The sequence below is a fragment of the Ictidomys tridecemlineatus genome, chromosome 10, assembly GCF_052094955.1.
Source record: "Ictidomys tridecemlineatus isolate mIctTri1 chromosome 10, mIctTri1.hap1, whole genome shotgun sequence".
NCBI lineage: Eukaryota > Metazoa > Chordata > Mammalia > Rodentia > Sciuridae > Ictidomys > Ictidomys tridecemlineatus.
In genome coordinates, this window is record NC_135486.1 from 131,824,099 (window position 1) to 131,850,949 (window position 26,851).

The window sequence follows — 26,851 nt, forward strand, 5'->3', positions numbered from 1 at the left end:
CCAGACAATGGAGTACTATACAGCAGTAAAAAGCACAAAGTGCAGATGCCACAAGACGAACTACTCTCAAAACCATCAAGCTAAACCAAAAGCAGCCAGATGCCAAGGACTGGGTACCAACGGAGCCCTCACGTATGAATCACCCAGGAAAGGACGGTGAGGTCAGAAGGCAGTCTGTGGGTTCCTGGGGCTGGGTATGGCAGCAGGGTTTAAATGCAAATAGGCCTGAGGGAACTGGGGACTAGGAAAAGGCTCCAAAACCGGATCGTGCGCAACAGCTGCCCGACTCTAGACACCTACTAAAAATCACCGATTTCACACTTAGAACAGGTGGACTTTTTCTTCCTGGGGTGCTGGGGATGGAACCCAGGCCGAGTGCAAGGGGGCGAGTGCTCTACCCACAAGCTACATGCCCAGCCTTCGGTGGACTTCGTGACCTGTAAAATATACTTTAAGCAAGTCGCCAGCTTCCTCACAGAAAAACCCTGCTGCAGAGAAGGGAGACGGGCTCCCCTCACCTGTCCACGCTGCGCCCTCAGTGCGCAGCATCGGCACTCTCAGGCAGATGTGGACGTAACTGGCACTCACGGTCCCTTTGCTTCAGAGGACATGAGCTAAATCTCTTCCAGATGTCAAGCGCAGTTCTAAGCCACGACCATCGCAGAGAGACGCTGCTTACGAAAGCCCTTCTCAGCATAGAGCTGCTCACCTGGCCACTTGCAGGTGACCCCTCGTGGGCAGCGGGGGACCAGCGTCAGGGCTGTTTACTCATGAACTAAGGCCGGGCGCTGAAGAGCAGCAGACTGACGAGAAGTTGTGGGGACGCAGCCCTGCTACATGGAGCCCTCCACACTCCAAGGCCTGGCGGAGGCCCCTGGGTCTCCAAACCATCCTCACAAGAGGCGGGTAAGACAAGTGCCACTTTCAGTGTCAAGTGCCTCTGGGTTCGTCCACTTCCACTTTCAGTGTCAAGTGCCTCTGGGTTCATCCACTTCCACTTTCAGTGTCAAGTGCCTCTGGGTTCGTCCACTTCCCAGTACCAAAGAGAAAACAGTATGTGACAGTGAGGCCTGTGCTCTCAACTACATGGCTCTTAAAAAGGGCCCTTCAGAAATCCTCAATTCTGCCTTGAGGACAGTGGCTTGTGAATGATCCCCCGGACGTGCACTTCTGGGCATGTTTTGCCAAGACAGGATGATCTTCAAGGTCAAAAACCAGAATAAGCTGCTTTCCTTCCAGGACCTGCCCTGTGACCAGGGGTTCTCACGGATTAGCAGATTCCCCAGCATGGAGGATTTAATGAGCACACTTCTAACAGTAGGGCATGTTCCCATCACCGCACGACCACTCAGAGTGTCTTAAAAACTCATGTATCAGCCAGCACAGAGGTGCTCGCCTATGATCCCAGGGGCTCAGGAGGCTGAGGCAGGAGGATCTCGAGTTCAAAACAAGCCTCAGCAAAAGTGAGGCACTAAGCAACTCAGTGAGACCCTGTCTCTAAACAAAATACAAAATAGGGCTGGGAATGTGGGCTCAGTGGTCGAGTGTCCCCAAGTTCAATTCCTGGTACCCTCCCCCACCAAAAAACTGCACATTATCAGAGACACAGACCCACTGATCACAAAGGTACCAAGCCAGCCGGATCAAGTAGGCCTGAAAACAGTTGCTCAGTCTTTGCTGTGTGCGGAAGAAAGATGGTGGAGCAGATGGGGAGTGGAAGGAGGGGCGGGTCAGAAACTGGCACACTCCAAGGTCGTGGGTAGAGACTCCACTGTCGGCAAAGTGAAGGCTCATCTCCCTCCGCAGACTAACCTGGCTCAAGCTTCAACAGCACCTAAAATACAGGACAGGGGAGGCCAGAGCCCCAGACCAATGCCAGGCCCCAAGCAGGAGTGACTAGAGGGGAACGTCAGGTCCCACCCTGGACAGCTACTCCCACAGCAAGATCAAGGGGCAAGGGCACGGCTCCCAGGAGCACAGTGCCAAGGCCGTGCAGCAGGGGACGGCGGCAGCTGCGCACAGAGGCCGTGAGGCGGGAACTGCGGTGGAGCCACACTAAGCCTTCGTCAGATCCGGAACACCAGATGCAGGACTGAAGACAACAGGTGACCACACACCAGAAGACGTCCTCACAAAGAGAAGGAGGAACCCATCTCAACAAATGCCCAAGTCCCAGACCTCGAAAGTCTGAGGAAACAGGCAAACAAGTCTCCCGAGTTATAGTCCAGCCAAAGGACACACGGACATGGAGGGGATGGGATGCCAAAGGCAGGCTTTTAAAACCCGATGATTAAAATGATTAATGAGCTAAAATAAGACCTAAGGAATGAATTAAGGAATCAATTAAGAGTAATTACAGGAGGCCAAAGACCATTTCAGCAAAGACTCTGAAAAGAAATCAATCGGAATACCCAGGAATGAGGCACAGTGAACAAATAAGAAATCCACTTGTGATATCAGCAGACTACACTGCACAGAAAACAGAACCTGAGGCCTTAAGACAGGGCTTTGGGGCTACAACACTAAGTAAAGACAAATTAAAGACCATGATCAGAACACACACGAACACTGGGACATTAAGAGACCAAAATTAAGAGTCAATGAGACAGAGGGTATAGAAACACAGGCTAAGAGCATTAGGAACCTATTCCAAACCTCAGGAATGAGATGGATATCCATGTACAGAAAATATGAAGCCCAAACAGACAAGATTCACAAGAATCTCTCCAATACACATCCATCATCAGAATGCCTAACAGAGAACAAAGATTGAATATCGAAAGCTTCAAGAGAAGAACATCAGGTCACAACTAGAGGTAGACTCAGGCTCATCCCGACTTCAACTCAAAGAGTCTAAAAGCCAGCAAAGCTACCGTTCAGAATTGAAGAGGAAATAAAAAGAATCCATGACCACTAAACTAGCCCTACAGAAGGTATACAAATATCTTTAGTGTGAGCTGGGCATGGTGGCACATGCCTGTAATCCCAGCAGCTTGGGAGGCCGAGGCAGGAGGATCACAAGTTCAGCCTCAGAAAAAGCAAGGTGCTAAGCAACTCAGTGAGGCCCTGTCTCTAAACAAAATACAAAATAGGGCTGGGGAGGTAGCTCAGTGGTCAAGTGCGCCCGAGTTCAATCCCTGGTACCCGCCGCTCCAAAAAAATACTCTTTAGTGTATGCAAGTCATAAATATGTCAGAATAGTTGTACCAGGACTTACATACAGCGTAACCCAGGGGGTACCATCTCTTCTGCAATTCAGCATCCAGGAGTGCTTCCTGGAATTGTACAGTGTACAACCTGTGCAGCTGCACATAGTGGCCCTGGGATTAGTCATTTCATAAAAATATAGATTCATAATCATAGCCTTTCAAAGGAAGTATGTGAAAAAGATAAATAAATGAGGGCAAGACCCTGAAGTCTGGAGAGGGTGGGAAGCACTAGACCTGACCTGGATGACGATCTTCAGGGCCTTCACTTTCTGGTCAGAGGCCCAGGCGTCCTTCAGTGACTGGTTGAGTTCCTCTATGCGGTTCACGTAATCCTGCTGAGTCAAGTTCAACAGCTCCTTCTGGGATCCCTGTGGGTGGAAGGCAAAGGGGTAGGCACAGAAAGAAGAGGGAAAACTGACCACCACCTCCATTAGAAAAAACCGGGTACCAGCTGCGACCTCTAAACACCCCTCATGGCCCTACCAGGACAGAGAGCTGTGTTTTGCAACCAAAGAGGCCCTTCGGGTTTTCTGCCCAGGAGTGGAGTGCAGGGGCCGAGGCAGGCCTTGGAGGCAGGCAGGGCCTGAGTTACACAGCTCCGTCTCTTTAAGAATGGCATGATTCTGGGGACCCTGCCTCCTGTGCTCTGGTGAGTGGGACAGGACTCGCCTCATTCCCCACCGACTGGGGCCGACACGGGCCAGGTGTGGTACTGAAGGCCGGGTGTACAAACATCTCTGCTCAGATGCTCAGGCACAGAGACGGTCTCCGTACACCACTGGGGTTTAAGATAAGTGCTTGCGGGGAACAGGGAGTCAGGCCCAGAGGTACACCTGTGTTCCCAGGTACTCAGGAGGCTGAGGCAGGATTCCCTGAGCTCAAGAGTTCAAGGGCTACACAGTGAGGCCCTGTTTCCAAAAAAAAAACAAAACAACAAAGCAAAGGGGAGAGGAGGAAGGAGAAAGCTCAAGGGGAACAATTCTGTGGAGAGAAACCCCCGTTCACTGAGCTGGAGGTGCCCATGGGCAAGAGCAACACCATCCCTCATGCTGCCAAGGAAGGGGAGGCTGTGCTGGCCGACAGCACGACTGAGGGACACAGCCGATTTCCCAGGCATTCTAGGTGGGGGAGAAGGTTCACCTTAGAGTGGCAGAAACTCAGCAGTCAAGGCTCAGGCTATGGATGGGAGGAGGACAGTCTTCCTGCAGGAAGTGATATGGACAAGACCTCATGGAGCCCAGAGCCAGCTGGGCCTGGAAGTGGCCAACTCAAGGGGAGAGTGCTGGGGACAGGGAGTCCCTCAGCAAAAGCTGCGGGCACAAGAGCACACTGCCACCCCCACAGGTGACATGCCATGAAGGCAGATGTGTGGCCTGGCCCTTCACAGACACAGCAGTACTCCTGGTCCCCAGCTGTCTTGGGGGGCTAGTCTCACTGCTCCCAGGAGGGAGGGCACACAGATACACGTGACAGTGCAGGGCCACATGCTTCTCACACACATACTAGATTCCCCAGGAAGGAGCTCCTCCAAAGGGCCTCAGAGCAGAAGGCTCAGGAAATGTGGATGGATCCCAAGCGGTCATCTGAGCTATGAGGCAGAGGCTTCCCTGCCCCTCTGCAGTAAGCAGCTGCGTGACCAGCCTGGAGAATGAGCTACGAGCAGAATGGTCTGTGTTCCTTCTGGGCTTTGGCAGCGAGAAATTACCCCCTATTCAGCTCAGCTTGACAACCTTGGAAGCCAAATGTTGAGAAGCAGCGTCACAAGACAACTCGATGTCTGCCACCAGCACAGGGCATGCACGGTGACCCATCAGGAAACCTTGGTTAGGTTAAACCACAGATACGGGCTTTCTCGTTACTGCAGCGAAACCCAGCCTTACCCTCACTTATCTATGCTGACCTGAGAGCCACCGGCAGCCACTCTTGCTGGGAGCAGAGAGAAACAAGGACAAAAAAAGCCCAAGGGATCAGCTAGGAGCCCACAGAGCTGGGAGGCAGGGAGGACAGCGCTACGTTTCTGGGTGGCTCTGCAGGTGCCTGTGGGTTCAGGGTGCTGCCCCCACCTCCTGTGGGACAGCCCCATTTTCAGCTGGGCCAGCTCCGGTGACTTTCAGGTGCTCAGACTCCCGAGTTTGACTCCAGCCCTCAGCAGTTTTCCTGGACCAGCAGAGGCTGAGACTCAAAGGTCATTTCTGAACTAGGAAGAATCCGGGGCTCCTGGACTCTGCGGAGCACCCAGCGGCTATCTCAGAGCCAGAGGACCCTGCACAGGATGGGCATTATGCGTCCCTTCTTGCTCGCAAAGCCCCCCATTCAGCCCACACAGCTCTTCTTTATCCCCATCTCACAGGTGAACAAAGGCAGAGGCGAGGCAAGTGCCCAGGGCCGCCCTGTGGCCAGCGCTCCAGCCACGGCCTCTGGACTCAGAACCAGCAACCATGCCAGCCAACATCTGTGGGGCTCACCGCGCTGGGCGCTGTCCTGAGCCCTTCAGAGACTCTGACCCGCTGAAGCCCTGCAACAGCAGCACAGGTGGGCGCTCCTCAGCCTTCCCACACCCTAGGGAGGTGGACCCAGGCACAGGGCAGCTAGGAGAGCTGTGCGAGCACCCAGGAGGAGCCACCAGGGAGCAGGGATGCAAGACCAGGCAGGCTGGCTCAGGCTCTTGGTCTCTGTCACCATGCTGTGCTGCAGGGGACAAGCTCACCTGGGTCTGGGGGCCAGGAAGTGATGCTCACCTGTGAGCCAGGTCAGGGAGGACTGTGGTCACCTGGCAGAGCATGCCCTGGTCAGTGCAGGAATGTCTGCCCTCAGCTGTTGGGGGGCTTTTCCAGAAGCTAGAAATCTGCATGTACCCATTAGCTTTACCTGTTTTTTTTTTTTTTTTTTTTTTTTAAGAGCTGGCAAACGAGCCACATGCAGCCCTACTACAAGATTCCTGAAAGCCACATCCAGCCGTCAGGGCGGCCATGTGTAAACTGCAAGCTGTGATCGCTGTACCGCACAAAGCCACTTCCTAGGAGGGGGCTCCAGGTGGTTTCTACTGTCAGGAGTCGTCCCCAGATGACCAGGATGGCTCAGGTATCACAAAAAGAAAAGTCGCCTCCAGAAACCAGCCCCAGCCAGGCTCCCACACGCTCAGCCAACTGCACAGCTGGCACCTTTCCCTGGATGGAGCCAAGAGTGCAGCTTGAGCCATAATCCAAGGGCAGCCACCCAGAAGGACCTCGCTAGGCAGGACGGAGAGCCCCCACCCCGTGCTCAACGGGGGATGCTCACCTCCTCGAAGTCATCCAGCTCCTCCAGGCGGGTCCGGACCTTCTCCGACATCGCAGACCCGGCGGCCCCAGCTCTGCCTAAACAGAGGGCATCACGTCACACAGGTGGCATTTCTCCTGCACCACAGCCGCAAGAGAAGGCAGCCTCCCGCCACACCTCATCGTGAGTAAAGATGCCAGGAGGAGCTGGGGCTCAGTGGCAGAGCGCTCGCCTCGCATGGTTGAGGCACTGGGTTTGATCCTCAGCACCACATAAAAATAGGTAAAATTAAGGTGTTGTGTCCATCTACAACCAAAAAATTATTTTTAAAAATGCCGGGAAGTGATTTCATCACAGAAAACAGATCTTGAAAGCAACTTCTATGGGGAGTCCGAGTTCCATCAGAAACACTAGCAAGTAAAGTCGCCCTCTCTCATGGCCTGTTCCGCTATCTGGAGCATAGGGCCTGCTGGGCCTGTACCCACAGGGAACCACTGCCACACACTGCCCACAGGGAACAGCTTCAGGTCTGCCCAGAGGTGGCCCTGGGGCCTCAAAGCCCTCTCTGCAGGCAAACAAGACAAGCCGTCTCCCTCCAGGTCTGCCAGCATTTCCCACGTCAGCAGAGAGCTGTGGACAGAGGAAGGAAAGGACACCAGGCCAGCCACAGGCAGGGGGATGGTCCAGCTGGTGGCTGCCCTCCAGGACCCACCGCTTCAGAACCCCTTCCCCACCTTCAGGGGCTGCGCATCCTGTTCTGAGGTCCAGACGGCTCACACTAGCCCACAAACCACTATGGCTCAGCACCTATCTTCAGGTTTAACAAGCAGGCCAAAGCATCCTCAGCAGGTGGGAGAACTCCTGCCGCCCCACACTCTGCCCTTTGCACTTGACCTGCCCGAGGCAGGTGTGATTTACTTTTTAGCCTGGGATAAAAGTTGCACCCATAAGGAAGGTGCTACAGGGGACAGATGATGGTGGGAACAAGAGCTTAAGAGACCAATTCTATAAAACGGGCCAACTGTGCCGACCCTCCCCCTCCAAGCTTTCTTTGCCCAAAGCAATCTGCCTGCAGCTCGGCCTGGCCCAAGTGGACAGGATGTCACATTCCTCCGCCAAGAGGGGTGGGGGGCAAAGGTCAGGTAGTGTAGGTAATGAATGATGGGGGTTGAGAGAGGATGAGGATCAGTTACCAAACAGAAGCCAAGGGTCGTGCTCCTGAGCACTCTGGGTTTCTAACAACCTCTGGGTCCCTGCCCTTGGTCATGTATTTGGGGAAGAAAGACAAGACAATAATTAAGGAGCGCGGTTCTGGGGTTTGTAAGAGAGCAAAACACACCTCTCCTGCAGACTCCCAACTTTGGGGCACCTTCTCTCAGAGAAGTCTGTCCTTTTCTTAAATAAAGCTTGCTTTCCATGCTTGCCTCAGCCTTTCTGGGGCGTTCAATCTTCAACACTAGGAATAAGGACCCGTTCCAGACTGCTATCGGCCCCCTCTCTATTTCTCCCGTGATGTCCCAGCCTGCAGAGTTGGGGGTGGGGGATTGCACCTGGCAAGTCAACGATCTGCATGTGACCCCGGCTGTGCCCCTCTGCGCCTAGTGATGTAGGACAACTTCAGAAAAGGAATGACCATGTCCCATCCTATAGGTGCAGTCAGCAGCGGGGCCAGGGTCTGCCTGGACACACAGGTTTCTCAGGGTTCCTGCCACACAGACCCTCAGGACACCCTGGTCCAGAGATTGTGACCGAGTCTCAGCAGAGAAAACCGCTGTGTTCAGGCACCAGAGGCTGCCAAGATGGGGTGCATAACCCTGCACCAGCACAGCTGTGGTTTCACCAGGGACAAAGCCTTAGGGCAAAGGAACTATGTCCACAGCAGTCCCCTGCATCAGGAGACAGAGGGAGACACAGGTCCCCTGCGTCTCTTAAAAAACAGGAAACTCATCTGTTACTCCCAGGAACCATCTTGTCTCTTTGTTCTGCTCCGAGTATTTCAGCTCTGTATCTATAAGCAATCTTAGAGCTTTCAATGGAATTAAGCATCAGGACCATTTAATACAAACTTTTCACTTGTAAAATTATATTAAAGTGGCAGAATTTTCCCATGAAAACAAAAAACTTTTCTTACCTTTTTCAGATCCCATAAAAAGATTCTGCAGAGACAAAAAATTCATTAATAACTTTAAAATCTAGGGCAATATAGCCACTTACCTGTCCAGATGGAAGTATGTATTCAAAGAAGGAAAACAAGGTCATTGGAACCACTGGAGATTCAAGTTCCTACTCAATTCAGGGCTCTCAATAATTAAGGAGAGGGGCTCTGGGGTCTATAAAAGAGCAAGACACACCCGCTTCCATGTGTCAGCATGAGCCAACATCAAAATTTTTGATATGACAGCAGCCACAACAGAACTATTTTTAACTTTTCTACGTCAGGGTTTCTCACCCCCCACACTGCCATCACCTGGGGCTGGATGATTCTTTAGTGGCGGCTGTCCTCTGCACTGTGGGACATCCTATAGCAGCTCTGGCCCTTACCCATCAGATGCCAGGACCACCCCTGTACCTCTGACCACCAAAATGTCTAATTTCCAATGACCGCAGTGGGATAAAATCACTCTAGGTTGAGAATCACTGCTCTGCATTAACTGTGCATCCAGAAAAAAAAAATTTTTTTTAAATAGTCCAGCAATTCTGTCATTCTGCTTGAGATACCACGGGAAGGAGGGGGGCCCTGTGGCACAGCCTTCCACTGCCCCCTGGGCTCGCCTCCCTCCCTGGTCAACTGTCAGGCGCAGGCCACCTTCCCAGCACCCCTTTGCGTTCCTGCACTGTCCATGGTCACCTTCAAGACAACATGGATGGAGGGCTGTGAGGGACTCGTGCAGCCTCCAACGGGAGGTACACCTCTTCCCTTCACCTTGACCATGAGGCACACGACGTATAGCAGAGCAGCAAGATGGAGCCTGATGACCTGGAGCTGCCACACCAGCCCCAATGACCCACCGCTGGTCTTTCACAGTGAGAGGAGCATGCGTCACTCTTGGTGACAGTGTTTGGGAGGACCCTGGTTACACCTACTGGACGGAACCTTAACTGCCACAGGCACTCACCCGCTGGCCTGGTGGCTCTTGTCCTGCCAAGAGCAGCCTGCCAAGTGCGGGTGAGCTCCAGGTCCACCCACCCCCAGCCAGCCCAAGAAACAGCGCTGGGCTCTGGGCTCAAACCCAGCCGTGGGCCGCAGGCCCTGCAGGGACGGGCGCTCTCCGCGCTTCATGCCTCAGCTCCCCAAAGGCTCTGCAGTTCCATTCTTTTTGGAAACTGTCATCCCTGGTTTGACTTTTTTTTAAAGTCACATAGCACATTTTTCCCAGACTAACACTGATATAAGGGAAACTTTGAGAGCCCAGAATTGGGGCAACAAAGAAAAAAATCACAACAACATCTCGGTACTCACAATGGACAGCTTTTCCGTGGTCGTGTACCGAGCGAGGATCTCTCCCCGCTTGTTGGCCCATGGCTCAAAATCCGATCCTACGACCAAGTTCTCATCTCTGTCGCGTTTCTTTCTGGAGCTGTCCTAAGGAGAGCAACACAACTTCTTCAGCAGCAGTATCGTTCTGACCTTTAAAAATTAAGTTTGAGTAGAAGGTTGTAGTTCCCCACTACACAGTAAGTCAGACCCGTCTAAAGGCTGACCATGCTCTTCACCCACCATGGGGTCAGAACCCAGGCCCTCGAGCAAGTGCTCTACCACCAGGCAGCCCTCGTTTAATTGAGACCGGGCCCTGCTAAATCACTTAGGGCCTCACCAAGTTATCCAGGTTGGCCTTACACTTGTGATCCTCCTGCCTCAGCCTCCAAAGTTGCTGGATTAGAGGGTACGCCACTATTTACTACCAAAGGTTTACTATAATGAAAATATTTCATCACAAATGGCCAAAATATATATTTTAAAAGGCTGAAATGCATTAGGAATCAAGGAAACCTATTGAAAAGACGGCCAAGTTAATACAATAACTAACATCCAGGCTACAAGAAGCAAACTGCTAGGGAGGACACTCTGGTGGCAGCCACCAGAAACTCACACACGCACTGCTTTCACCCAGTAATGAGCTTCTGGGACACTCTCCTGCAGAGTGCACAGGACACAAGTATGTTTAAGAAACCCAGGGCATATTGTTTATGCCAGTAAAACCCAAAACAGCCCAGGAATGAGGAGTCAAGCATGTCATACGTGTCCTCAGAGTTCAACCCATCAGAGGAAACTTCCCAAGGCATGCTGTCGAGTTAAAAAAAAAAAAATTTAAACCATTTCCAGCAGGCTTTTTGTATTAGAAAAAAAAAAAAAAGAGATAAATATATGAAATGGAGGAAGGAACATGGCTGAAAGCATGGATTCTGCAGCCAATCAGCCAGGCTTAAATCCCCGCCTAGAGTGATTTAGCATCGCTCCCCCGCCACGTCTGACTTGGTAAGTGAGGGTTGAGACACCTCTCACAAGGTGGGGGAACTGAACACAAAATGCTCTCAGAAAGATGCCTGCCAAGGCTGGGGCTGTGGCTCAGTGGGAGAGCGCTTGCCTAGCATGCGCGAGGCACTGGGTTTATTCCCCAGCACCTCATAAAAAACAATAAACAAAATAAAGGTATTGTGTCCATCGACTAAAAATATTTTTAAAAAAGGAAAAAGAAAGATGCCTGCCATGCGTTATGCTGACACTAAAAAAATCAAAGACATCGACAAATTTCTAGAGTCACATTCTTTGCGCAATTTAAATCAAGATCTGCACAATTTAAACAGATCAATTTCAAGCAATGAAATAGAAGATGCCATCAGAAGCCTACAAATCTAGAAAAGCCCAGGTCAAGATGAATACACAGCTGTGTTCTACATAACCTTTAAAGAAGAACTCATACCAATACTCTTCAATTTATTTTAGGAAGTAGAAAAAGGGGGAGCACTTCCAAACTCATTCTATGAGGCCAATATCACCCTGATTCCAAAACCAGGCAAAGACACACCCAAAAAAGAAAACTTCAGACCAATATCTCTAATGAATATAGATGCAAACATTCTCAGTAAAATTCTGGCAAATCAAATACAAGAGCTTATCAAAAAGATAGTACACCATGATCAAGCACGGTTCATTCCAGGGATGCAAGGTTGGTTCAACTATGGAAATCAATAAATGTAATTCATCATATCAATAGACTTAGAGATAAGAACCATATGATCATCTCAATAGATTCAGAAGAAGCATTCAACAAAATGCAGCACCCCTTCATATTAAAAAAAAAAAACCACTAAGGATAAAAGGAACATATCTCAACATCATGAAACCTATCTATGCTAAGCCCCAAGCCAACATCATTTTAAATGGAGAAAAATTGAAAGCTTTCCCTATAAAAACTGGGACAAGACTGGGATGCTCTCTTTCAACACATAGTTCTGAAAACACTGGCAAGAGGAAATAGACAAACATAGATAAAGTTATACATACGGGTAAAGAAGAACTCAAATTAGCAGTAATTGCAGACACGATTCTATATCTACAACATACAGAAAATTCCACCAGAAAACTTCTAGAACTAGTAAATGAATTCAGCAAAGTAACAGGGTACAAAATCAACATCCACAAGTCAAAGAGATTTCTGTATATCAGTGACAAATCCTCTGAAAGGAAAACCACCCCACTCACAATAGCATCAAAAACTCTAAAATACTTGGGAATCAACCTAATGAAAGAAGTGAAAGACTTCTACAAGGAAATCTACAGAACACCAAAGAAAGAAATTTAAAAAGGCCTTAGAAGATGGAAAGAACTCCCTTGTTCCCGAATAGGAAGAATTAATATTGTCAAAATGACCATACTACCAAAAGCACTATACAGATTTAACACAATTCCAATCATGATCCCAATGACATTCCTCATAGAAAAAGAAGAAGAGATCATGAAATTCATCTGAGAAAAGAAGAGATCCAGAATAGCTAAAGCAATTCTTAGCAAGAAGAGTGAAGCAGGTGGTATCACTATACCAAACTTTAAACTTTACTACAAAGCAATATTTTTTAAAAAACAGCATAGTATTGGCATCAAAATAGACCTGTAGACCAATGGTACAGCATAACCCACATAATTAAAGTTATTTTATATTTGACAAAAGAACCAAAAACATACATTGAATAAAAGATAGCATGTTTAGGAAATGATGCTGGGAAAACTGGGAAATCCATATGCAATAAAATGAAATTAAACAGATATCTCTCATCATGAACAAAACTCAACTCAAAGTTGATCAAGGACCTAGGAGTTAAACCAGAGACACTGTAACTATTAGAAGAAAAAGTAGGCCAAAATCTCCATGATGTCAGATTAGGCCTCAATATCTTAATAAGGCATACGTAGCACAAGACTTAATATTAAAATTGATAAATAGGGTGGATTCAAACTAAAAAAATTTATCTTAGCAAAAGAAACAATGAGGTGAATATAGAACCTACTAATTGGGAATAAATTCTTGCCACACACATGCCAGAGCACTAATCTGTAGGATATATAAATCACTCAAAAATCTTAACACCAAAAACACAAATAACCCAATCAATAAATGGGCCAAGGACCTGAAGAGACACTTCTCAGAAGAAGATATACAATAAATCAACAAATATATAAAAAAATGTGCAACATCTAAAGCAATGAGAGAAAGCAGTCACAATGGCAGCTGTTAGGAATAGAAACAAAATTAAGTATTGCTGAGGATGTGGGAGAAAAGGTACACTCACACACTGCTGGTGGGACTGCAAATTGGTAGAGCCAATATCGAAAGCAGTATAAAGATTTCCTGAAAAACTTGGAACGGAACCACCATTTACCCCAGCTAACCATCTCCTCAGTCTACACCCAAAGGACTTAAAATCAGCATAATGTAGTAACGCAGCCACATCAAGGTTTACAGCAGCTAAATTCACAATAATTAAACTGTGGAACCAACATAGATGCCTTTCACTAGAAAAATGGATAAAGAAAATGTGGTAAATGTACAAAATGGAATATCGCTCAGCATTAACAAAGAATAAAACTATGGCAGTTGCACTAAATGGATGGAGTTGGAGAATATCATGCTCAGAAAACTAAGCCAATCTTGAAAAACCAAAGGCCAAATGTTCCCTCTAATAAGTGAATGCTGATAAATAATGGGGGAGAGGGTGAAAATGAAGGAACTTTCATTGGTAAATTGGGAAGGAGAGAAGGGAGAGGAAATGGGGCTAGGAAAGATGGTGGAATGAGATGGACATCATTACCCTAGGTACAAGTATGGCTGCACATGTGCTGTGACTCTACATCGTGTACAACCAGAGAAACAAAGAGTTGTGCTCCATTTGTGTACAATGAATTGAAAAGCTTTCTGCTGTCTTGTATAACTGATTAGAACTATTTAAAAATAAACTTAAAAGAACACCTCTCTTCTTTATAAATTACCCAGTCTGTGGTCTTCCATTGTAGCAATAAAAAACAGAAAGACAGGGCTCCTGAGGGAAGCAGAGATCAGGAGCTCAGGGTTGAGCACCAGAGCCAGACACACTATCTCCTGGGGAGAGCTTGCTTCCCTCCAGACCCAAGGAGAGAACAAACCAAGGCAATTCCTCCTGATGGCTGTTGGAAAGCAGGTCACTGGGAGGAACTACTGCTGGTACACTGTCCTCTGGCTAACAGGTTCTTTACCTCCCATCTTGTTCCTTTCATTCCTTTGTTATTAATAATCATATCTTGCTTTTCAAACCCCAAACCTAGCTCAGAATGTTATTTGAATAGAAGCTGCCATGAAGCTGCAGTATGAAGAAATGCATGACCTGACTCACTAGAGCAACTGTGTAGAATCTAGGCTCCCCTGTCCAGGCTTCAGGTACTCCCTAGCAGGGGTCCAAGAAACAGTATGTTTGGGAAAAAAAAAAAATTGCTGCCCCTAGGTTTCAACTCTGGATGGACCAGTTTTATATGCCAGGGCAGTGCCATGCCACTCCATGCCAGAGCACACACTACATAATTCCTGTAACCACAGGATGCACAGTCATATAATTCCTAGTCTTATAAATAAGTTAAGTCTAGACTTTGAGCAAGAACATCTCCATGTAAAAATAAGAAAAGTACATAGGTTTACAAGTCATACAGGTGAAAAAGGAATCTGTGATCTTCAATATCATTCTCCCCAGACCAGTAGTAATGAGGCCTTTCCATGTCAATTGGTGATGGTTTGAAGTGGGGATCTGCACTTACATTCTTGCCTTTAGTGGGGTTAAGATGAATAGTATTCAATACATTTCATACTTTATTTATAATCTATATATAATGATTGATACTATCTTCGTGAAAACATTCTTTCTTTAAAAAGATCATCTATTGATTCGGTTATTTGTTTTTTTGGTACTTACCTTTGTGATTAATGCTCTACCTGTTATGTGAGCTCAACATTTTAGGAAGGGGTTAAAATTGATTTGACACCTGAAGAAGTTGGAAGTAACCTTACTTTTGCTGTACAAATATTAATTAACAACTAGAATAAGAAAAGATTATAAGATGTTCCCTAAGTAGAAGACACCTTACCAAGCAAGGTTATCTTTCTTAGAATTCCTCTATGTCTCTAATTTCATTTTCTTGCTTTATGACATTAGCTAGCAACTCAGCAAGATGTTAAAAAGAAGTAGTAGGAGAGGAGACCCTTGACTGTTCCTGATTTAGTGGGAAAGTTTCAAGTTTATTATCATTAAGAATGTGGTAGGGGTGATATGGCAGCCAGCGCCCAGGTGGCAGGGGCAGCCTGCCAGCTGGGGAAAGTTGCTAACACTGGGCTAGAAGTCACTGAAGCCCGAGGGTGGAAAGAAGAGAGAAGGAGCCCAGAACCTGAAGGGGGTGACTGGGCCACTGGTGGGTAGTCACTGGCCCAAGCCCAGGCCAGGCCTCTCTACTTCTAGGCAGAAAGCAACAGTTGGCACGAGCCCCGCCCTTCGTGGAATTCTGAGTGTTTGGGTCATAATTGACCCCCCAGCATTCCAAGAGTTTCAGAGCAGAGGTGGATAGAGACAGAGGTGGTTTTCAGAGGTGGATAGAGAAAGAGGTGGTTTTCAGAGGTGGATAGAGACGGAGGTGGTTTTCAGAGGTGGATAGAGATAGAGGTGGTTTTCAGAGTGGGTCTGATGGCTCACTGAAATTGGGGAGATGTCATCCTGGTTTAGAGGCCTAGGCTCCAGCTTGGGCCACTCCTTAGGTCAGGTGGGGGACAGCTTGGCTTCCCTCACTGGCCAAACGTCCAATGTCACCAAGGACGCGGTTCTCGATGAATTCGAGGATGTAGAAGCAGGTTTACCTAGTTATTGGAGAAAGAACATTGAAGACACCAAATGGATGATCAAATATGACAATGAAAGACTTAAAAACTATTGTGCTGACCTGGAAGAAAGGTATGCAGCATCTGAGCTACAGATCCAACATCAATCTGCAAATTACCGAAATGAACTGGCACAGAAAGAAGTGGAAATCAGGCAACTGAAAGCAAGACAGTTTGTACTAGAGGATGAGTTGTTGCAACTGAAGTCAGCTGCCCAACCACTGCATTCAGGAGCTGGTGGTGTACCATCAACCACTTCATTCAGTCATGTCATCAGTCATGGTTCAGCTTTTCCCGGTGATGACATGGACTTCAGTGACATCATTTCAGCACAACAAGAAATCAACAGACTGTCAATTCAAGTTTCAAGACTCGAATTCGAAGTTGGCCATTGGAGCGCTATTGCTCAGGCACAGGCAACACCTAATTCGGATCAAAGTGAAATCTGCCAACTACAAAATACAATTAAGCTGCTTGAACAAATCCGAAATCAAGACCTTGATAATCATCAAGGTGAAATTGCAGTTTTGCAGAATGTACATCAACAGAAACTGGCAGAGATGAGTCGCCGGTATCGAGAGGAACTAAATGCTTCTGAAGAAAGAATTAAAAAACTTGAAAATCAGTTACAGCAAGGTGACTCGGGAGTAACAGTAACTGAAGAGTCTAAAATCTGTGACTTGCAAAAAACGGTTCAAGTTCTACAAACTGAAAAACTAGAGTCTGCCAGGAAGATGGAAGAACTTGAGGATCAACTAAAAGACATAAATGAACAATTATCTTTGGCACAAAAGAACACAGAGGTCTTGAAGAGAGAAAAAGAGCAGCTCAGTGTGGAAAAGCAAGAAATCATGGAACACTGTGAAACCTTGAAGCTGGAAAGGAGTCAATTGCGGCCTTCTGTGATGGAGCAGAAAGAGGAGGAAATTGGGAATTTTCGGAAAACCAATGAACAAAAAAAATTCCAGTTGCAGGAAGACACACACAACACTCCAGCAGACAATTCTGATAGTTTCCAAATAACAAGAGTTCAAAGTCTTCATATAAAAAACACAAGTGAAAACCAAGACCTATATCACTATGAAGCTGAAAAAGGTGCGAAAGGAATCCAACAACGGGAACTTGAAATTCAACTTGTAAATGAAAAGAGTAGATTTTTAACCAACCAGACTGATAAGCTGTCTGAAGATGAAGTTGGGCAACTCATTCAAGCTATCCCGCAACAAGCTCTTCAGGCTAAAACTTATTCAGGAAAACTTGATATGATTCCACCCCAGCCCTTGGCTGCATCATCACGTACCTCCCAGTCAGCAGAGGTTGAAGAGCTGAGACAGTCAGCTGAGACAGTGGACAAAGCCCTAATGAGAAACCTGTTCATTGGGCATTTCCAGACACCGAAAAATCAGCGTCCTAAAGTGTTAAGGTTAATGGGGAGCATCCTGGGCATTCAAAAGGAGGCAATGGAGCAGTTGTTGAGTGGAGGTGATGGTGGTGTTACTAAGTGGATGACCAGATGGCTTGCAGGAGGATCCCAATGTGGCCCCAACACACCTTTGACACCAAATGAGCAACCTGGGCTGAAGAGTTCTTTTTCAGAACTTTTTGTCCAATTTCTGCAAACAGAATCTCATTCATCCATTCCATCACCAAAACTTTCTGCTTGTGCCATGAAGTGTCAAGACTCCAGAGGAAGGAGAAGGGAACGTGCCAATGTCCCAAGAAGTGTGACAGACACAGAATTCAGAGCTGGTAAAAGAGAGGCTGTGAATCCATTCTTGGCACCACATTCTGCGGCTGTGCCACTGATCAGCTTAGATGGACTTGGACCTGGTGGACATGGGAATCTCCTTTTGAATCCCATCTCAGACTTCATGCCCACCTTTACACCATTGCCAGTGTCACTGGACCATAGCGCCAGGGTTGTACTAAAGGACCTTTGAAATCAATTCAAAGTGATTCTGAAGCCAGAGAAGAGTTAGCAGTGTAAAGAAGAAATAAACACTGTTCTTTATATTTATAAAGTGGTCTTTTCAAAAAGAAGTGGCATATTTGTAGGGACAAAGAAAAAATTGATCCATAGAAGGACCAGGTATTTTGTTTCTCCCTCTCCATTTTTAGTGTGTGTGTGTTTGCTGTAGCACTGTTTTAAAATAAATTTTTCTTTGTTTACTATAGTCCTCGTTTTCATATGATATTTTGTCTGATGCTATCGGGTAATCAACAGCAATAATAACCATAGCTCCAACCCCCTTTTTAGGATTATATTTGTTAAATTTAATTATATTAAGATAAAAATAATATACTTATATAACAGACAGAAGAAAAATCCAACCCCTATGAAACCCATTTGTAAAAGATACATATTTCAGAATTTGGGCTAGCTAAAAACAAAATATGATATAGCAAAAAGTTGTAAATTCCTTAGTTTATAAAAGAAAACACTGTATAACTACTAAAAGAAAATTTCAGTGGGAGGGCCTGAACATGAAGTTTAGTGGATAAATTCTCTAAGATTCTTTTAATCCAAATACTATGACGCCTATCCATTTTACTTCATTCTATAAAAAAGTCACTTGACGTTCATTTTGTTTTCTAGATGTTCCGTATGTCCAGAAGGAAGATGACATTTGTCAGTCAGAAGCAAGGTATAATCACATGCATCCTTTTTAATCTGTAAGAATGTATCATTAAATATCTGGGCTGTTTACATACTTTGCTGGGCCCTTCAGTAATGCTTATAAACACATTTTTAAAATCATTTGATCAAGAAAAAAAGTAGGGTAGAGAAATAAAACATTACAAAGTTTTGAATTATGAAAAAGTGAACAAAGGGGTAGTTAAATCCTTTCTTATTTTGGTAAATTAAGGTAAAAGATAAATCAAAAGTTTCTATTAAGTCAGGTGATATCAGAGAAGTGAGAAAGCAGATTATGTAGCAAATGCCTCTCTGACACCTGTAATTTCTAAAACCATTAAGAACGTTTTTATTAAAATTGATTCAAATAAAATTTAATATAAATTAAATTATTTAAAATAAATCATATTATAATTTATTATTAATTAATTCCACAAATTTAATTTATGTAATAATTAATTTAATTATGAATTTAATTTATTTCATTAATTTATTTCATTAATTTATTTTATTAATTGATTTTATTTATTAATTTAATAAAATTAATGATTTGCATTTAAAATTTCATTGAATTTTAAAGATTAGTTTAAAAATTAATTTTAGTAAATTTTAATAGAAATCAAATTATTTAATATTCATTATATAATTTGATATAAATCTTAATACAATTAATTTAATTTTGATTAAATGTTCTCAATGTTTTTTGAAAATGCAGGTGTCAGAGAACTATTTGCTTTATAATCTACTTTTTTCTCTTCTTCGATTTCACCTAACTTGAGCTGGAAACTTTTGATTCATCTTTTATCTTAATTTACAAAAATAAAAAGTACAGACAGAATACCTAGTGGTTATATCCATCAGACAGGAAAGTGGGCAGATAGCAGAGTATATAAAACAAACACACATATATATCAAAAAATAAAAATAAAAAATGTTAAAATATCAGAAATTGGTGGGCGAATAGAGAAAGAAAAAAAATTTAAAAAAAGAATAAAAAGAATGTACAACACAACTCAAATATACTATTCAGACATCCCAGTCCTCAAAATCCTAATTCATGCAATGTACTTGGCTTCACACATGTTGGGATGTGAAGGCAGGAGACAGGAGAGGGAGAGGGGGGAAAAAGGGAAAAAAAATCTTGAATGAACACAGGGCTCCTTTGGCTTGGCAATCAGTATCTTTCCTGCTTCCCTTCTCATCCCATAGGTGGTGTCCTCTGTTAGATGGTATCTCCACCTTCAGGATGGTGAAGGTAATTAGAGTGTCACTGTGCCAGGTTAGAGGCTGCTGGAGAGGGGGGAGTTAGAAACTGGGTACATGGAAGATGATGATGAAGGTGACCCAAGATGGAGGCTCCTGCTTTCAGCAGTGGGGTGTCAGGTCGGGTGGGGGAGCCAGGAGGTGGTGTTGGAAGATGAGTTCAGTGACCAACTCTGTGGCTTGCAGTGTCAGCTGACTTCAGATCCTGTGTGAAGGTCCTGGTTGCAGACAGGCTACTGCACATAGGGGACTGTGTCCACTGCTTCAGAGTCCCAACCAAGATGGTGGTGACTGGGGGAACCCCACGTTGGTAGATGGGGTTCACAAGGGGATGGTGACACAGTTTCTGCTCATGATGTTCTCCATGGGAGTGGCATGTGTGCTTTCTGCTCGCCAAGGTGGCTGAAAGTTTTTGAGGGTGCTGCTGCAGCTGCTTATGGTCTCACTTGGGTACCTGGTTACCTTGCCTTAGTGAGTTGTTGTGACCCCGAGGTTTGGAGCCCTAAACAAGTGCAGAGGGCAGGAATAAGCTTGCAGAGAAGCAGTAGTCTCACTACTTGCATCCCAGGTCACAGGGCAATGCAGAATGCTGCCTCCCTCTGGCCCACCATCTTGGATCCAAAAATAAAAATCTTTATGTACAAGGTGAAAACAAAAGTAGTCCAAAGATGTAAAGAGGTCTGACTCCAAGTAGAAAGAAATTTGATTGTCAATTTTGCCATGATTAACTGTATATTTCTAATGTATTTAGGAGATAGGAAGTTTTGATTGTGTGTTAATGGTTAAGACTATTTTTCAAAAAAATTAACAGGTGCACTGATTCACACAGTCTCACCTCTCTTCTTAACTAACTTATATATTGCCATTCTTCCATACATTGAAAAGGAAGTTCCCATAGCAGTTCATATGAGAAATGTTCAACTGCCTCCTGAGGTCTGCCTAGTTGGCATAATAGATGCTCCTCTACTTTACTCCACCATACACAATTTAAACAGATGAATTTCAAGCAACAATATAGAGGATGCCATCAATAGCCTACCAAAGCCCCAAATGCCCAGGATGGATGCACAGCTGAGTTTTACAAGCTCTATAAATGAGAACTTATAATGCTTCTCAAACTATTTCATGAAATAGAAAAAGAGGGAACACTTCCAAACACATTCTATGATTCCAATATCACCCTGATTCCAAAACCAGAAAAAGACTCATCGACAAAAGAAAACTTCAGACCACTATCTCTAATGAACATAGATGAAAAAATTCTCAATAAAGTACTGGCAAGTGGAATACAAAAATATATCAAAAAGACAGTGTGCTATGATCAAGTAGGTTCATCCCAGATATGCAAGTTGGTTCAACATACAGAAATCAATAAATATAATTCATTGCATCAATAGAATCAAAGACAAAAATCCTATGATCATCTCAATAGATGCAGAGAAAGCATTTGACAAAAAGCATCCCTTTATGTTCAAAATACTAGAAAAACTAGAGATATCAGGAACATACCTCAACATTGTAAAGGTTAACTATGCTAAGCCCCATTGCAATATCTTTCTAAATGAAGAGAAATTGAAAGCATTCAATCTAAAAACTGGGGACAGGGATCCCCTCTTTCACCACATCTAATTTACAGAGTCCTTGAAATTTTAGCCAGAATAATTAGACAGAGGAAAGAAATTAAAGGGGTACACATAGGAAAAGAAGAATTCAAATTATCCCTGTTTGCGCAGGATATGATTCTACACCTAGAAAACCCAAAACATTCCACCAGAAATCTTCTAGGTCTAATAAATGAACCCAGCAAAGAAGCTGGATATAAAATCAACACCCACAAATCAAAGGCATTTCTGTATACCAGTGACAAATCTTTAGAAATAGAAACTAGGAAAAACCACTCCATTTACAACAGCCTGAAAAAAAAATAAAATACTTGGGTATCAACTTAATGAAAGAGGTGAAAGACTTCTTCAATGTAAACTATAGCATGCTAAAGAAAGAAAAAAGACCTTAGGAGATGGAAAGATCTCTCATGCTCTTGGATAGGCAGAATTAATGATGTCAAAATGACCATACTACTAAAAGTACTATACAAGTTCAGTGCATTCCAATCAAAATTCCAATGGCATTCCTCATAGAAATAGAAAAAGCAGTCATGAAATTCATTTGGAAAAATAAGAGACCCAGAATAGCCAAAGCAATCCTTAGCAAGAAGGGTGAAGCTGGTGGCATCACTATTCTAGACCTTAAACTATACTACAGAACAATAGCAACAAAACAGCATGGTATTGGCACCAAAATAGACCTGTAGAGGATACAGGATAGAGGACACAGAGCCTAACCCACATAATTACAGTTATCTTATATTTGACAAAGGCACCAAAAACATACATTGGTTAAAGATAGCCTGTTCAGCAAGTGGTCCTGGGAAAACTGGAAATCCATATGTAAGAAAATGAAATTAAACCCCTATCTCTCACCATGCACAAAACTCAACTCAAAGTTGATCAAGGACTTAGGAATTAAACTAGAGACACTGCAACTATTAGAAGAAAATGTAGGCCCAAGTCTCCATGATGTCAGATTAGGCCTCAACTTCCTTAATAAGACTCCTATAGGACAAGAATTAATATCAAGAATCCATAAATGGGATGCATTCAAACTAAAAAGATTCTTTTCAGCAAAAGAAACAATCAGTGAGGTAAATATAGAACCTATTAATTAGGAATAAATTCTTCCCACATGCATGTCAGATAAAGCACTAATCTGTAGGATGTATATATCACTCAAAAACCTTAACACCAAAAACACAATCAATAAAGGGGCCAAGTACCTGAAGAGACACTTATCAGAAGAAAATATACAATCAATCAACAAATATATGAAAAAATGTTCAACGTCTAAATCAATTAAAGAAATGCAAATCAGTGAGATTTTTCTCACTCCAGTCATTTAATTACCCTAAATGCAGCTAATAATAAGAGAAACAATGATAAGTGGTGGTAAGGATGTGGGGAAAAAGGCATACTCATACATTGCTGGTGGGATTGCAAACTTGTGCAGCCAATATGGAAAGCATTATGGAGAATCCTTGAAAACTGTGAACCAAAACACCATTTGACTTAGCTATCCCACTTCTCTGCTTATACCCAAAGGACTTAAAAGCAGCATATACAGGAACACAGCCTGGGTTCGAACACAGGAGGCCCTGGGTTTGAACCCCAGCACCACAAAACAAAGATACAACAATAAGTCAGAAAGACTTCCCTCATCTCTACTGGCCTCTCTCGGCCAAGGTCCTCCACTTTAAGCAGAACCCTGCAGACACCTGGAGGAGGACCTGACTATGCCCCACATGTTGATTTCTGCAACTTACAAACAAGGCACAGAGCCACCCACCCCTGCAGACCAGACCCAGAGCCAGCGACTGTCACCACAGCATGTTACCGTTGCTGCTGCCATGGCTGCAGGGTCAGCAGTGGCTGCAAACAAGGAGAGGGGGTCGGTCCCATCGAGGACACTGCTCAGCGGGTCCACCACGGAGCTGGAGGAGGATGACGACGTGGAAGAGGTGCTTCCTTTCCGGTTCACCTTCTTTGTCTTTGATTCTGTGACCTGTGGGGAATATGCATGGTGCTGCCATAGGGGTCCCCCTGCCCTTGCCCAGGGGACACGCTGGAGCTCCTCTCATTCTGGATGCTGGCCTGACTGTTCCTGGCTTCAAGGGCTTATGGGTACCAGGCTGCAGGAGAAGGGTTTCATCTAGGTGACCCAAAATAAAACATAGCCCAGCACCAAGAGCAAGCCAAGCTCACTGGCCAATCAGAAGCCACTCACTGCCTTCTATCTGTAGATTAATCAGAAAAGGCCCACCAGCCTCCGCAGGAAACCACCACTAAACCCTGCCCACCGGTACCTCGCTAACCAATCAGAAGCCACAACTGCCTTCCACCTGGAGACCACCAATCAGAAACAACCCACCAGCCTCTGCAGAAAACCTCCACTCCAAACAAATGTCTCCCCGCTCTGGCTTCGCAAGACCCCTATTTCCCCAGTATGCACCCTTGCTTAAGTCTCAAACTAGTTCAAATTTTTACTCATCAGCTTTATCTTTTAATGGAAGGGAGCAACTGGGCCGGGGCCACTATGATGTAGAAGGTGACAATACCAGGCCAGGTCTCCGCCTCTGGTTCCTGATGCAGAGCCCCTATCCCCTGGGGATTCCTAGCTGACAGGAGTGTCTCTCTCTCTAATGAAGAGACTCGGTGGCTCCTGGACAGGGGCTGGTCACCTGGGAAGGCAGAAGTTGGGAACTTGCAGCCCCTACCCTCCCCGAGGGGTAGGGGTGGGGCGCAGTAGATAACCTTGTCTGCTGTCAAAGCTACCTAAAAACTCCTCAAAGAAGGGGTTTGCACATAGGCACCTCGAGGGGCTGGCGGATGGCACAAGCTCTGCCGCCTCCCCCAACCTCACCCTGCACATCCCTTCCTCTGGCTGATCATCAGCATCCTCTAATGTCCTTTAGGATAAGACAGGACACCTCAGTGAAGAGCTTCCCCGAGTGCTGGGGACCATCCTAGCTAGAAATGGAACCCAAGGAGGGCATAAGGGAACCCCAATTAGTAGGTTGGGGCTGGTGTCGGCAGTGGGGGCAACCTTAAGAGGCTGAGCCCTTCCTGTGGAGAAGGCTCAGACTTGATCCTCTCCAGGGATAAGTGTGGCCTATACAGCCTTGTTACTCAGTGTTGAAACCACTGCCCAGAGCTTAGGGTAGACCTAGACTCAGCTCCGCCACCCCAGACCCACTGCACCCGAACCTGCACTTTTAACAAGACCATCAGGCCATCTGCCTGGCAGCCAGGGTCCAGGGTGCACGAAGGTGGAGATGCTCAATACAGAACTGTCCTGGACAGGTACAGACTTTTTCATTGTCACCACTCACTAAAGGACACGGCATTAACAGGTGTCTACACAGCATGTTCCCCGCAATAGGTATTCTAAGTACTTCCAGAGGGGAAGGAGGAAGGCACAGTTACATGCAAATATTACCTGTGGCCTGTTACCTAAGGGCTGTGCGCATGGGGCATTTTGATATGCACGGGTCCTGGAGCCAAGACTCCAAGGATGTGAGAGATACCTGTACTAGCTGATAATAGTGCTCATTACCCACTTACCATCTTCTTAACTAAGCTACCCAGAACAGCACACACCACTGGCAACTAGAGTGATTCTAATTTTCCAAGTAGGTGTTAAGAAGCCAGGTGGGACACATCCAGGCCAGGAACAGTCATCCCCTCCCCAGGATGAGCTCCCCAACATGAGGAGGGGGTGCAAACAAGGGAGGAAGGTCAATCACAAGAAAAGTTGACTCAAATAAGCAAAAGTAGTTGCTAATAGCAAACCAGAAAATATTCCTGTAATTCCATGAAAACAACCAGCAGTAAGCCTGTGATTCCCTGGATCCAGACACCCTTCGGATAGCCTCCTGGGCAAGACTCACGGTGATGGGTTTCAGCGGGTGGTAGTCCCCAAACTCCAAGGGCACGGCCTCCAGCCGGCACGATGCAAATTCAGCCTTGTAGTTCCTGCTCCTGGAACACCTAGCAAGGCAAGCAGACAGGAGGCTGAGCCGGCCTGGGACACGGGCAGCCCCCAGGACCACCCACTGGTGGAGCTAGAGCAGAACAAACTGCCAGAGACCAACACGAAACACCAGATTTAAACAAATTTGGTGTTTTTTTCTTTTAATCCTTTGAAGGTAGAAGAGCTACCAAGGCCTCCTGGACTTAGGAGGCCAGACCCAGAATGAAGGGCTACTCCTGATGGAGCCAGCTTCCCAGGCCAGCTTCTCCACGACATTTTGAATTCTAGGCACGGGCCACCAAAGTGCCTGAAGGAAGCCTTGTGGGGCCAGAGAGCGCCATGCTGGGGCTCACGTTTTCAGACAGCCGGGGCGTGGAGGAGCGCCAGGAGAGGCGTCCAGAGAAGAAAGAGAAATCTGGCCCATGCCACCCTGCAAGCACTCAGAGGGCAAGAAGCTGGACAGAGGGAAAGGAAGCCGGGACAGAGTTGTCATCAGCTCAGGGCAGCTGGGAAACAAAGGGGGAGGGAGAGCCAACTCAGTATGGAGGGAGGATGGAAAGTGAAGAACCTGGGACACAGGGGACACGGAGAAAAGGCCCCCGCTGCAGAGCAGGCTCCTAGGGTGGAGGAGATGGGCAGACGCAGGATTCCAAGGGGTGACAGCCGAGACTCCCCCCCAAGAGCACCTCCCCCAACATCCAACTGCTGGGCCTCCCCCAGCAAGACCCCAGGAGGCACCTTGGCCAGAGCCCCTCCTGAAACTCCTCCACACAATTCCCCACTAGCTACCCAGGGCCGCTCTCCCAGTTCATGGAGCTGAGCCCCTTGTCCCCCCTACTGCAACGGCCCCCTAAATACAGCCTACCTTATGGCTTTTAACAAACATCACAAAACACTGTCTTTAACAAAGGACATGGGCACTTCCAATTTGTAAATATCCCCTCCCAGAAAAAAAAAAAAAAGCTTTTCTGGGCACAAGAAACAACTCTGCCCCTTCCCCAACTTCCCTTCAGGGAAAAGGGAGACTCAAAGGGCCTCCCACCCCTCCCCAGAGTCGTAGGAGACAATGCCACGGCACAGCCTGGGAGGGGGGTCTTATTTCCATTCCTTTCAAAATAAATTTGGCTTCAAGAGCAAAGGAGGAGGAAGACTTGTGATGGGCACTCGACTTTTATTAAGAGAAAATACCAACCACGATGATACATGGCCTCCTCGTCCCCGTGCATCAGTTACAAAACTCATCTTCCAAACGCTGAATGAAAACCCCATGGAAGAGCCTAACCAGCTCCTGACCAACTGAGGACAGATCAGTCCCTTCTTGACTTACGACAAATAAAAAAAAACCCAAAGGATAAACACATTTCAGTAATAATCATTACCATGAAGATGGAATTTAAAACATCAAATTATACTTTTCCTCTTTTCAAATCACTCTCAACTTTATTAGCTGTCAAGGAAAATAGAATTTTGAAAAAGTAATGAGCAGAAAATGTAATACAACTGGAAATTAGGTT

General features: G+C 45.9%; 1 protein-coding gene and 1 long non-coding RNA gene across 5 annotated transcripts in view; one reads left to right on the forward strand and one right to left on the reverse strand.

Moving 5' to 3' along the window:
• The window catches only part of Vps35l (VPS35 endosomal protein sorting factor like), a 108,065-nt gene that overhangs the window by 78,172 nt on the left and 3,042 nt on the right, over positions 1-26,851 (reverse strand). For 2 of the 4 annotated variants that reach the window (XM_013357874.4, XM_013357875.4), the window contains exons 2-7: positions 25,255-25,354; positions 23,202-23,369; positions 9,928-10,050; positions 8,599-8,623; positions 6,489-6,565; positions 3,449-3,577 (exon numbers count right to left, since the gene is read on the reverse strand). In XM_013357874.4, the coding sequence (XP_013213328.2) occupies positions 3,449-3,577; positions 6,489-6,565; positions 8,599-8,623; positions 9,928-10,050; positions 23,202-23,369; positions 25,255-25,354 (622 nt within the window). Of the gene's footprint in view, positions 1-3,448; positions 3,578-6,488; positions 6,566-8,598; positions 8,624-9,927; positions 10,051-23,201; positions 23,370-25,254; positions 25,355-26,851 lie in introns of those variants that run through there. The other 2 variants (XM_040277384.2, XM_040277385.2) reach the window with 2 other exon arrangements.
• On the forward strand, positions 5,357-7,884 carry LOC144367540 (uncharacterized). Its single transcript, XR_013427031.1, has 2 exons — positions 5,357-5,741; positions 6,108-7,884. It is a non-coding gene; the product is annotated as an uncharacterized LOC144367540 (long non-coding RNA).